The following is a 14141-nucleotide window of genomic DNA, read 5'->3' as shown; positions in this document are numbered from 1 at the left end:
GGGGTGCTAGCGAGCCCCCCATGTCGGCGGCGACGTTGTAAAACACCCGCGCCGCCCCCAATCTTTGGCTCCTCGCTAGCGCTGCGGAAGTTAAAAACACCATCTGCACATGCGCAGATGGTGTTTTTACTTCCGCAGCGCTACTTCGCGAAAACCCGCTCGTTGCGGGGGGTCCTGGAACGAAACCCTCGCAACAAGCGGGGGATCACTGTATCAGCAAAAATATGTTACAGCTATAGATTATAGTTGTCAGCTATAAAAAAACTTATGTGCCTTGGAATATGATCTCTGGTAGGGCCGAGGCAAAAAGGAAGCTGTGATGCTCCGACAAAAAAAAATCATTCATGTGTGTGTGTGTGTGTGTGTGTGTGTGTACACACGTATACACCTTGTAACCAAGTAAACCTATATTTTACTTTATTTATTACATTGGTTCAACCTGCATACATTCAAGATGGGAATTTGGATTCATGGATTTTGCACACTGGATCAGCAAGAACACAATGTTTACCTTCTCAAAAGTTGCCAGCAGTACATGACAGTGTCCCATATGCTCTGCAAGACAAGATCAAAATTGAGGTTCGGGATCCTACATGATTTTTGCAGAAACTGACGCAGACTGCTACATTTCCCCCCTGCGATTGCCCTTAATAGAAGTAGTCTTAATTGACCACAATTATAACCATGGTAATTAAATATACCGGTACATATATCATTAATTACAGATGCCTTTCTAAGGGTTTCAGTTACTAATGATATTAAACAGGACATAGAATCAATTTAATTGGCAATAATTTTTAGAATGTACAGTGGCAACTTGCAAGACATGTCAATTCAGCTTTCTATCCTGATGCCATCACCATCTGCAGGGTGCTGATTATTTGTACCTGTTCCAATTTAGCTTTGAGTGACTGTAAGATATTGAGATTGCTTTAATCATCTCAATGAAAAGCCTATGCTTGAAACTGGCTGCGAAGTCTGATCCCATTAATTCTCTTGGTTCTGTAACCAATTTTTGATACCTTGACCATGGTATTCTTTTTGAACTTTCAGAGAAGATTGGGCTCTATAATGGTTCCAGCTTTTCCATGTCTAGAAAGCGATGCCAAGTGTTTATTGTCTGGTACTTGAACTTTGGCAGCATCTTACAGGATACAATCTTGAATACATCCTATTCAACAACTACATGAAACCATTGGAAACCATTGACAAATGGGTGTCACTAGCATGTTTATCCATTTTATCAGTGAGAGGGACAGCATATAAGTTTAATAAATTTAATAAGTTGACACTTCGTTCTCTTGTTCCTTCCAGCAAGCTCCAAGTAAGCAATTGGTAGTTGGTTCAGTTCAGTAACAGATTGTTGAAGGAAAACATCGTAAAATTAAATCCAGACAAAATGGTAGTATTATTGGTAAAGTACGAAACTGAATAAGGAATTGAGATACACCCTAGTTTGGACAGGAATGCAAGCCTTCTGATAGAGCAAGTTCACAGTTTGGGCGAACTTCTTGGTCTTCACTAGATTTGTAGGTGATGTCTATGGCAGGGAGCACATTTGCACAGCCAAGATTAGTGTGCTAGCACAATCTTTCTTAAGCCAGAGATTCAGTAATGCTATTACATGCTTTGACTGACTCCTGTTCTGATGACTGTACTGGGAGCTTTTTTTTGGAAAATGCTTAGAAGTGCAATTGATGCAAAATTCAAGAGTTAACCTACTAGCCTGGAGAAAATACAGAAATCCTATTATGCCTGTACTTTTAAAATTCCACTGAATATCAGATGCAACTATCACAAGCTGTGATAAATTTAAAAATCCAAAATGATTCTCTTTCCCTTAAGACTCCCAGAGAAGACCATCTACTTGGCACTCTCTCTGTGTGTATTCTAGTCGACAAAATTGTCTACCCCAGAATATTTTGATCCATTCCAGGCAGGAGTGGGCTGCTGCCCAGACAGGGGGGAGGGCAGTGGGGTAGCAAAAATGGAGCTGCACCCCAGACCACCCAATTTGCACTGAAAGATGTTGAAAGAAAATGCAGGACGTCCTGCATAAGCCACTCCCACAGTGTGGTAGTAAAAATTGTGGTAGCCCTTCACTGATTCCAGGGGTTGCAGAGGAGATCTCATATGTTGCAACAGGCAAATTAAGCAACCTCAGGACACGAGGACTGGGCAGAAAGTTCTGGGATAAAAGATTATGAATTCCTTGGTCTTGTTTTCCATGCTCCCAGGCAATGAAACACATCCATAGGAAATGCATCCCTTGTCCAGCATCTCCCAAAATTAAGGCAGTGTGTAAAGATGTGTCTTCTTTGTCAGGCTTTTGCTCAAGGGTTAATTTTTCAATTTTTATTTTTCAATTTTTTAAAAAAAAAGAAACCATGCTTGTCACAATTTCTTTGAACAGAAAAACAAACTGTATACCAAATAGAATAAACAAATAAATAAACCATGAATGTGAACCTTAAGAGCATCCTTACCATCGCCCTCGTCTACCACTGCAAGAACCACCATGGGATAAATTTCACGGTCCAGATCAAAGCTCAGCTGCAAAAGAATGAGAGGCCTGAGATAAAAGGGCAAGTGGTCTCACAGAGTAAAATACTGGTAGCATCAGTAGAATTATAGTAATCCACTCATGTGCCCAGCAAGCATTACCACAGGTGTGCAATACTATAAACGCAGGCACCCTGGGGAATCCTCATTTAGAAACACTCTGCTTTTTAAAAAGACAAGTGCATGTGTCCATCCTTCAGTGTAAAACCGTATATTCTGTTCCCCGAGAAAGATCTCTATTTTGTAAAGCGTGCACAGCTGAATCTGATGAAATATGAACCCAATAGGATAATTGCTCAAAAAGGTAAATTCTCATTGTTCATTTCTTTGAAGCAGGCTTCTTCCTTACCTCTTCTTCAGCCCATTCCGAGGGATCAATACTATGGGAAGGCAGGCAGAACTGCTGGCATACACCTCGCTTATAATGGACAGTCTCGGAGTGTAAACTGCTTTCCTTGGGGACATAACTGTAAGAAAAAAGTGGATAACCCACAATGAACAACCCCACACAATGCTTTTACCTTCCCCGCCTAGTGTGTAAGATATGGAACATCATTTTCAGACAGCATTTAAAGCCACCTTCTGACTGACTCAATATTTTTCTTGTTCTAGAATAAAGTTATATATCATTTCTGCTTGCCTGTAATATATTTTATTGATGCAGTTGTTTTGTCATTTTAATTGCAATGTTGCTCTGAAGAATGCCTAAACCACTGAAAGATGTGTAAAAAAATGCACCCCTAAATCTTGATTCGCAAAAACCAAGTCTGTGGAATTTTCTTAGCAACATTTTTTTCAGAAATAGCTTGCCAATTCTTTTTTCCTAGGGCAGAGAGAAAATGTCTGGCCCAAAGTCAGGTGTCTGCTGAGCCTAAGACGAGACTAGAACTCAGTCTCGTAACGTCTAACTAGCACTTTTAGCACTAGCACGTCTAACTAGCACTCCACCGAACTGGCTATCATAAACTAAAATAACTAATGCAGACACCACCCAAAAAAGAACTCTTCTTTCAGGCATGATATCAATATCACATTTTCATTTTTGTGTTACACCCCTTTTAATTTGCTACTGTCCTGTTTACTAGAATATCATTTTTTCAAATGAAAAATAGTAATTTGAGGTCCTATTCTCAGGGCCATCCAACCTGCAGCCTTTGTTCGTTTTCCAGCTACGCTGATTGATTAGGACAGTGAGGGCGAACTCATGGCATGGGTGCCACAAGTGGCACACAGAGCCATATCTGCTGGCACACAAGCCGTTGCCCTAGGCCAGCTCCAATGTGCATGTATGTGCTGGCCAGCTGATTTTTGGCTTGCACAGAGGCTCTGGGAGGATGTTTTTGGCTTCCAGAGAGCTTCCTGGGGGATGGGGGAGGGCATTTTTAGCTTCCTCCAGCTCCAGGGAAGCCTTTGCTCCAGGTAAGCCTACTGAGCCCACCAGAAGTTGGGAAACAGGCCGTTTCCAGCCTCCAGAGGGACTCCAGGGGGGCGGGGAAAGCTGTTCTCGACCTCCCCAGGCATTGAATTTTGGGTGTGGGCACTTGCACATGCGCAATAGCACGTGTGCATGCTCTTTTGGCACCCGAGGGAAAAAAGGTTCACCATCACTGGATTAGGAGGTCCTCCTTTGCATCTTTGTAACATCAGCATATTTCAGTTTATGCTGGCTTCCGTGAACACTTCCACAATGGCACCGTTTCTAGAATCTGCAGTGATATATCACAAGCCAATTCACAGTGCATGTGGTTCTCAAAAGCCATTTTAGGCTAAATTCTGCCACGCCACAAGACAGGAAAGCATGAAGCTACGATTTTGGCACATATTTGTTGCAAGAACCTTGGAGATCACCTTTTCAAATGAGGCCATTAACCTCTATTGAGCTGATTTATTCTCGAGCATTCCAACTTTCCAAAGAGATAAGGCACTAAGCAATAACTAGGTTATCTGCTGCTGTTCCTTCAGCTGTATAATCTTTTCTATTTCTGAGCTTGATGCCTGTCTCCCCTTTCACCATGTAGTCATTAGCTGTCCATATGAGTCACTTGTATAAATTTTGTACCCAGTTTCCTATCAAAGATCCAGGGAGGGTGGCGCCAAGTCTCTTGCTAAAGCCCTTAATTATGGAAGAAGTAACAACACAGAAAAACACAGAATAGAAACAAAAGAGAGAAATAAACTGATTTAATTTTTGCAGGATTTTTTTTAAAGGACAAATCTAAACGTGAAATCCCTTTGAGGCTGGGCTTCCTAACCTCCCTCTCTCTCCCATCGGTCCTTATCTCATTTCTTTATCCAATACTGGAACACAGTGTTAATGTCCTAGGCTTTTTTAGACAGTAACCTACCAGCCATGTGCAAGTAGTAATTAACTACCAATGGTAGAATATTTTGACAGCACTGCTGGATTTTGTATAACTATAACTGCCTTTATTTTCCACACTATACTTTTCAGTATCTTAGTTTCTTGGGGGGGGGGGTGTCCTTAACAGTGTTATTTTCCTTCTGAAATTATTTTCATTTTTCTTTATGATATGTGTGGTGTGTTTCTCTATATACATATTATGCATTATATCTCTTTGCTACAAATCTCACAGCTAACATTTTTTGCTATCCATAGCCTCTTTCACTTCATCCTCTTTTACTTAAATCATTCCATTAAAGATGTTTCCTATTTTTATTAATATAATTCTATTAAAATATGTAGGCAGATTTCCTTGCATCCACTTCCCATTTATTCTGCTGGAAAATTTATCTTCTAATTCTTTTACATACAGGATTCATACTTTGCCCATTTTGCATTCATTCAATGTTCAATTCTTTCCTTTTCGTCCATGTCAATTTTCTCCTGAGATTCATTCAACACTATCAAATAATATGCCCCTTATTCGGAACCAGAAAGTCTTGGCACTTTTATTTCATTCACTAATTATCTACATCTTTCAACAGAAATAATCAGGACAGTCATATTTTAGCTCTATATTTCATTGCCATGTGTATAAATAGATTTATGCTTAAACCACAATTTAAACAAATGGATATTTTCCTAAAGAAATATACTCAGTCACCATTCTTACTCATTCTTGAGATTGTAACTGGTCTCTCCTCAGTTGCTTTATTCCATTTCATTCATTTATGGCACCAAAGTAATTATTCCCCTGTATCAGTAAGTCAGAATATTGCAAATTTCCCAAAAACTCCACTTATGCTTCTTTTCTTATCACCACTCATTGATGGAAACATGCAAATATCATCAACCTATCAAATCCAGTTTTCATACAGCAAACTCTATGACAATAACTTTATGCTAAGCTAGAGAGATGGCCATTTTATCTGCTTGCATTGGATTTGGGGGGAAATTGTACTTCTTACATCTGCATATCTGTCTTTTAAATTATAACTTAATAATAATAATAATAATAATAATAATAATAATAATAATAATAATAATAATAATGTGTAAACCATTCATCTGCTTTGGAAGCTGCAAAGTTACAGAAAAAGTAAGTACCCTCTCTGGGTTCTATGGTTTTACATATCAGGACATAATAAAAATCATCTGGTTCACAACATTTCTTAAAAGTACAAAACAAAATCCAATATTTACCCTTGAAAGCCGCCCTGTTAATTCAATTTTTTATATATAATTGTTGATTTAAGATATTATAGAGCTGCTTTACTTTATACCATATATCCAAAACATATTGGGAAATTTTAAAACCTTCTATAATCTGGTTCTTGGCATGGATTAATTTTCCCTAATGTGCAGCTGCTCGTCATGAGTTAAAATGTGTTTTTCAAAGGAGTTCTCTTGGAAAATAATATCATTTTCACTTTTACTCAATCTTCAGTATTTCAGTACTCAGAAAAATGCAATTCCTTTACAAGAGAATGCCATCATTGTGATTGGAAGTGCTAGGCTTCATAGAACGGCAGATTCCATCGACACCTATAATTTCATGTCATATTAAAGCTAGACTCTTTCTTTCTTTCTTTTTCTTTCTTTCCTTCCTTCCTTCCTTCCTTCTCTCTGATGATCAGCAGGCTAGAGAAAACTCACTTCTCAGAACTCTGTAAGTGAAGGAAACATTCTTCTAAGAGATAAAAGACAACAAGGAGCATTCAGGCAGCTTCCATGCATTTAGCCAGCACGTAAATGTAAGAGGATGATAGTGCATCTTAAATTCTGCTAGCAATTTTTACATTTTTCAAACTCCATTCATTCAGCACAATTCCTGAACCTAGACTCTCCCTATAAATATGACCAAAAGAAAAATGATGTTGAGATCGCATTTCTTTTCAAATATCACACTCCAAAATGGAAGTTAATAGGAACGGGTTTCTTATCTCACATATATCAATCTCCTTGAGCTGAATTTGGTGGAAGGCTACCTAGACTGTGGACCCAACAGGTGTGATCAAACTCTATTGCATACTTAGGAGGAAGCTGCTTGAAGCAGTTAATTGCCCTCTATCAGCACAAGAGTACGGTCCTTTCTTATATTCCAGCGACCAGTAAGAGCCCAAAAGATTGGCCTCCTTCGGATCCCGTAACCCAAACAATGTTGGCTAGCGGGTCTGTGGGGGAGAGCCTTCTCAGTGGTTGCCCAGACTCTATGGAATCAGATATCTCCTGAGATCCGCACTATCCACCTTGTTGGCCTTCAGTAAAGCCGTAAAGACCTGGCTCTTCCAACAGGCCTGGGACCATTGACCTCGGAGGGATGATTAGCGAGGTCAGCCCATGAACATATAGATGACTATAGTTGTCTTAAATTGAAACATTTTTTTATATTGATCTATACCTGTTTTTGTTGTGAGCCGCCCTGAGTCCCCTAGGGAGTTGGGCGGCATAGAAATTTACTAAATTTAATTAAATAAATATCCAATGAAATTTTAAAAGCCGAGGTAGCGCAGTGGGTAGAGTGCAGTACTGCAGGCCACTAAAGCTGACTGTAGATCTGCAGGTCAGCAGTTCAAATCTCATCACCAGCTCAGGGTTGACTCAGCCTTCCATCCTTCCGAGGTGGGTAAAATGAAGACCCAGATTCGGGGGGGGGGGCGCAATATGCTGGCTCTGTTAAAAAGTGCTATTGCTAACATGTTGTAAGCCGCCCTGAGTCTAAGGAGAAGGACGGCATAAAAAAATCCAATTAAAAAAATCGAATTAAAGAAAAAAATCTGGCACCCTCAATAATAATAATAATAATAATAATAATAATAATAATAATAATAATAATAATAATAATTTATTAGATTTGTATGCCGCCCATCTCCGAAGACTCTCCGAAGACTCTCTGAAGACTCTATCCCCATCGTTCCTACCACTTGATGCTAGGAGGCAATTAGCTGTGGAGTTACCTGCTTTCCTACAGTAGATACTCTAGCCCTCTATTTACTGGATATAAAACAGCAAAGGTCATCAGAGTATTTGGCATGGATATCTCTTGGTTAAAAATCTGCAGACATCCTATCCACTTTTCCTCCTAACAGGGAGCAACGATAGCCATGAGGTGATACCTTTCCCCAGCTCTCCTTTGATTTACCTCACCACTCCATTCTGAAATTCTTCAGTGGCTTGATAATAAATGGTTATGGCCACCCGTGCATCCGTATCGAATGTGAACTCCACGTTGTACTGGACTTTAGCTTTGCAGACTTCTTCGCCTGGAGTCTTCACTTCCTCTGTGCATCTAGCAGAGCAGAACAAAATAACCAAATATTTGGTACAAATGCTGAAGATCCAAGTTTTTAAGGAGTGATTTGGGGACTTCTAGGAGTAATCATCCCAATAAATCTGAAAGGTACCAGGTTGGAAGTTGCTACGGTAGGATTGTGCATGTTAGAATGCAGTATTACAGGCTAATTCAGCTCACTGCCAGGAGTTTGATCCTGACTGGCTCAAGGTTAACTCAACCTTCCATCTTTCCGAGGTGGGTAAAATGAGGCCCCAGATTATTGGGGGCAATATTCTGACTCTATAAACTGCTTAGAGAAGCCTGTAAAAGCACTGGGAAGTGTTATATAAGTCTAAGTGCTATTGCTATTGTTAACACTTGCCTCTGGCTTCTTAGAAATACGAGACTATCATTTTTTTTCAGTTATGTTCCCTGGAACCCTGAGGTTCCATGAGAACTTGATGAGGTTTCGTAAGAGACTGAAGTTCATTCAAATCCAGCCAATTTTCCCTAACTACAGGTTCCATGTTGTGAAAATGGCTTAACCCTGGTTCTAAACCATGGGTTCCCAACTTCTGGTGCTTGGACTGGCATCGATTTGCAGCATGCCAGAAACTGGACCACCCAAACAAGTGAACTTCCATCTGCGGGATGCAGGCAACCCATGAAACCACCACGCCCCTTCTGATCCATGGAAAAACCTCTGTCCACAGAACTGGTTCCTGGAGCTCAAAAGTTTGGGGGCTCTAGATAATAACCATAAGAAATGGTATTGCTTTTTCTTGAACTACTATCTCACTATCTTCCCTGGGACATACGTGGTTCTTCAATCCACAATTGGCACAGGTTTTGGGTGACTACACCAAGAGTTTCTGTACCCAAAGGTTTTGTAGGTATTACTTGAAATACCATATTTTTCAGTGTATAAGACGCACCCCACCCCCCACCCACCCCAGAAAAAAAAAGCTGAAAATTTGGATGCATCATACTCTTTTGGAAGTTTTTTCTTCAGCCCTAGTGAGTCACTAACAATCTTCCTGGCTCTTCCCAGCTTGCAGGCTTTTTTCATTGCTACTCCCTCCAAAGAAGGTGTTTTTCAACCATAACAAGGTACTAAAAATCTTCCCAGCCTGCAGGTGTTTTTCATTGCTACTCCTTCCGAAGGTTTTTTCAGCCCTAACGATCTTCCCAGCTCTTACCGACTAGCAGGGTTTTTTTCATATGCTATTCCCTCCAAAGGTTTTTTTCAGTCCTAACCAGGTGTTCTGCCGGTGTGTTTCAACTGCCCATAATTACAGGGTAATTAGTCCAGGAAGACACACACCACACGATAAAAGGAAAGCCCAAATGTTTTTATAAAAAGAAAAACAGAAACAGCTCCCTTTTTAAATGTCAAAGGGATTTTCTGGTACACACAAGGCACAGGTTAAATGCAATCCAATTGCTCACCCAATAACTGGGAAATTGAGTCCAATTCTAAAGTCCAGAGAGTCCCCACACAATCTTGAACAGCACAAAAACCACGATCTTGACGAAACAATGAATCAGATAAACTGCCATGAAGCTAAAACACCAGGCTGCACTTTTATCTGTAGCACTAATTACAGCAGCCCCACCCAACCACAGGTGGCCTCATTTTCCCTTGTAATAATCCTTCAGTTGTTGTCTCCTATGCATCACTCTACTCATGCATGGATGTGTCATTAATTCTTGTTCAGAATCCAAGGATGATACAGATGACTGATCTCCTCCTGGGCTGTCTGCCAAACTCTCCTCTTCCCTGTCACTCACGCTTCCTTGGTCAGAGGAGGCTTCGTCGGCAGATTCCACTGGGAGCAAAACAGGCCTGCGGCATGTGGATGTCTCCCTCACATCCACCTCCACATTGCTTGGGGCAGGAGCTGGGCCAGAGCTAACCACAACACCAGTGGATAAATTAATGTGCTGAAACTGTCCGAACTAAGGATGCTAGCCAGATGAATATCTGGTAAATAGATTCCCCCACCCCTGTTTTCCTCCCCCAAAATAAGGTGCACCTTATACTCAGCTGCATCTTATACTCTGAAAAATATGGTATCTAGTGGTAGTTTAAGATGATGCTCTCTGACAGTGAGCTCATAGATCAGCAGCAGAGCATATTACTTTGTATGCAGACAGGGAGTTCAAGGTTCAGCATCTCCTAGTAGACCTAAGAAGCTTCCTAATAAAACCTGAAAATAGCCTGCTCAGCCTGTGATTATGGCAAATATAAGGAAGCCTTTAATATTATTACATGCTAATTCCATACTTCTGGAAATATGTTGAAATCACAATATTGAGATTTGGTAAGAAAATATGTCACTACATTGGTTACTTCAGCGAACGTTTAAACCTATTGGTTACATTTATTTATTATCCCACCTTTATTTTTTTTATAAATGGAAGGTCTTAAGCATAAAACGTATCAGGAAAGACTTAATGAACTCAATCTGTATAGTCTGGAGGACAGAAGGAAAAGGGGGGACATGATCGAAACATTTAAACATGTTAAAGGGTTAAATAAGGTTCAGGAGGGAAGTGTTTTTAATAGGAAAGTGAACACAAGAACAAGGGGACACAATCTGAAGTTAGTTGGGGGAATGATCAAAAGCAACGTGAGGAAATATTATTTTACTGAAAGAGTAGTAGATCCTTGGAACAAACTTCCAGCTGACGTGGTTGGTAAATCCACAGTAACTGAATTTAAACATGCCTGGGATAAACATATATCCATCCTAAGATAAAACACAGGAAATAGTATAAGGGCAGACTAGATGGACCATGAGGTCTTCTATGTTTCTATAAATAATTCAAGGCGGCAAACATACCTAACACTCCTTCCTCCTCCTCTTTTCCCCACAACTGCAATCATGTCAGATGGATTGAGCTGAGATAGAATGATTGGCCCAAAGTCACCCAGCCCATTTTCATGCTCCTCTGCCTTCTAGCAAAGTACTGTATGCATCCCTCTTCCACTTTTTCAACAGTTCTTCTCAATTTCTGTTATTGTATATTTTTAATATATACATTAATCTGTTATTTATCAGTGTGAAAACACACCAGTGTTACCTATGATTACTGAGTCTCTGCCAGGAGCTTTCCAAATTTCCTTTTCTGCTCTTAAAGACAATATTATGTGTTCTCCATCTCCTCCCTTGCTGGGCTCTACTAGGATTGGGGTGGATGGGAGCAAGGAACATTAACACGTTAGTCATTTCCCATGAAAGCTGAACCACCTGGAGTCAGACTTTCCACATTGCAACTAATGATTATAAGGGAATGGAATAACACCACAAGTGCTAAACCAGGCCTGTCAAAATGGCAGCCTGGATGTGTCACACCCACCCCAGCTCTGCAAAGGCAAAAAAATGTCGTGATACATCATGTGACACGATCGAGTTTGACACCCATGTGCTAAACCAATTCTGCAAAAACACTGACGTCCCAGGTTATCACTGACTCCTCGGTATGAGAACAGAAGAGATAAAGGACAAGAATATGAAACCAGAAAGCTAGTCCATTAGCATAATAACATTCTTCCAGGTCGTTGCCGAGAAAATGACAGTTGAAGATTATCCACCTGATTTAATGAAAACTGACAGTGCTGAATTGCAGGATGAAAACAACAAGTACCAACTAAGGCCTCGCTTGCATGTTTTACATCTTTGCCTATTGTTTGGATTCTCTGGAGACAAACACAAGACTTGTTACCTTTGCAAAAACAGAGTAAAGCCAAAGGAATACATGGCAGTGGATTTACAGAGAAACATTATAAATGGCTTCCACTGCAAGGATGCCTCTTTTAAGCCATAGAGAGCAGTTAGAAATAAAAATTGAGACATATTAACTTGGTAGAAAAATATATTTGTCAGCGCCCCAAATAGCACCTGGGAAAAAATCAGATTCCAGTCCAATTCTCTCATCCAAGACCATCATTTGGAGTTAGAAACTTTGGCCTGCCAATCTTATGCTGAAGACCTGTTCATATTTGCTCTTATGCTGTCCAGAATCCAACAATTTAGTTCTCAGGACTGAAGTGAGGGGAACTGACCACTAAGGAAGTTCTTCTCTCCTCCACACAGAACTACACTGTTAGCACTGATTCCCCTCTAAACCCAGCCTAGCAACAAAAATGAATTCAACTTGGAATAGAAACTTTAAATTAACTATAGCTGCATCTTATAAGGAAAATTTAATTAAAATGTTCTATAGATGGCATATCACCCCGATAAAATTAGCTAAACTAAACAACCAATTATCACCCTACTGCTGGAAATGCCACCAAGAACAAGGTAGTACTTAATTTCATCTATGGTGGCAATGTAAAAAATCACAGATTTACTGGAATAAAATTGGACTCTGGATAGAGGAAATGCTAAATTTGAAAATAGATAAAACCCCGGAATGTTTTCTTTTGGGCATTCTTAGACAAAATTTACCTGAAAATCCAAATACATTTATCCATCTAGCTACTGCAGCTAGACTAACTTTCGCACAGTGGTGGAAAAATGAAGATATACCCCCAGAAGATGCAATAATAAAGAAAATTAAATACTGTGCAGAGATGACCAAGTTAACTATGGCAGTTAGAAACGAAACCGAGTCTTCATTTAATAATTGCTGGGATCCCTTCTATTGTCGGTTAAAAAAAAGAGAACAATTCGCTTAGTAAATGAAATGAATTGTATATATTTGAACAGATACAAATCTGGTATAAAACCTTTCCCTTGTTTCCAATAGTAGTAAGAGATATTAGATATTTAAATATGGAATATATCTTTTAGTTTTAAAATCTCTATACCGTGATTTATTCAATGTTTGCTTTTACCTATTCATACTACCAATTTTGATGTAAGGTAATGAGCTGCTGAATTTAAAACTAGTTCATATTCTTAACACAACTCCACCGTACACTCGCCCACCTTTTTCTTCCTTTTTTTCTTCTTTTCTTCTCCTTTGCTTCTTTCTCACCTTCTCTCTTTCCTTTCTTTGTAAGTTTATATGTTTACTGATTGTTGTAATTTTATATTTTGACATATCGTTTAAGCACATGATGTAATGTATTAGGTCTCACTTGTCAATTGTTATTATTCTCTTTTATGTCTTTTATGTATTTATTGTATATTTGTAAATAAAAACTTTGAATTTAAAAAAAAAAATGAATTCAACTTTATTTAAATTCCATTTTCACCTGTAGCTATCCTGAAAACCAGACGGGGAAGAAAAAGACCAAAAAGAGACAAGAAGCCGATCAAATCATTTTACACAACACTTGCAGACATTCTTCCCCAGAACTCTTCTCACTTAATCCCCGTGTTAATCTTAAGGAGCTGCACGCGGATACGCCCTGCTGCACAAGAGCGGATGGACCGCTTCCAACAGGCAACATCTGAACATAATACGGTAGTTATTCAGAGCTAATTCTCACTTTACTTTTTGAAGTCAAGTTCAAAAAAATACCACCCAGCTTTCATGAGTCCTAAAGCACAGGACACTGTCAGTTAGCAGCTAGCTGATGAGATTGAGTAGCTAGACCTCCCAATGGGGATTTCTGCTCATTGATTTTCATGTCTGGCGAGAGCTAGGAAGCTTCAACATTTAAATCACAAGTACGATTGGAAGAGGACAGGAACTGGATTCACATAAATATGTGAAGGAAGCTTGCCTCCGCTGACATATTTGTGTTGTGCGCTATTGATGTAATTGCATCTAAAAGCTCCAAAGATGTTGTTGTTATACTGTATGTAAAGAATTACTATATTTCTACAGAAATACACAATATCATGGATGAAAGCCTTCTGTATTTGAAGGAATATTGGAGGAAAAAGAAATGACATTGCTATAGGTATGTACTACAGTTGGCTAAGCATGGCTTAGCATTTCTTA

The 14141-nt window shown here is 39.5% G+C and overlaps 1 protein-coding gene across 4 annotated transcripts in view; it reads right to left on the bottom strand.

Annotated features, from left to right (window-relative positions):
• RNF157 (ring finger protein 157) overlaps positions 1-14141 on the bottom strand; it is a 136858-nt gene that overhangs the window by 38620 nt on the left and 84097 nt on the right. For 3 of the 4 annotated variants that reach the window (XM_070739855.1, XM_070739856.1, XM_070739857.1), the window contains exons 4-7: positions 8106-8252; positions 2912-3029; positions 2487-2553; positions 512-555 (exon numbers count right to left, since the gene is read on the bottom strand). In XM_070739855.1, coding sequence (XP_070595956.1) covers positions 512-555; positions 2487-2553; positions 2912-3029; positions 8106-8252 — 376 coding nt within the window. The remainder of the gene's footprint in view (positions 1-511; positions 556-2486; positions 2554-2911; positions 3030-8105; positions 8253-14141) is intronic. The other variant, XM_070739858.1, reaches the window with a different exon arrangement.

This window comes from Erythrolamprus reginae, chromosome 2 (genome assembly GCF_031021105.1).
Source record: "Erythrolamprus reginae isolate rEryReg1 chromosome 2, rEryReg1.hap1, whole genome shotgun sequence".
In the NCBI taxonomy this organism is placed as follows: Eukaryota; Metazoa; Chordata; class Lepidosauria; order Squamata; family Dipsadidae; genus Erythrolamprus; species Erythrolamprus reginae.
The sequence above is the reverse complement of the archived record's forward strand: the minus strand, read 5'-3'. Positions and strand labels throughout refer to the sequence as shown.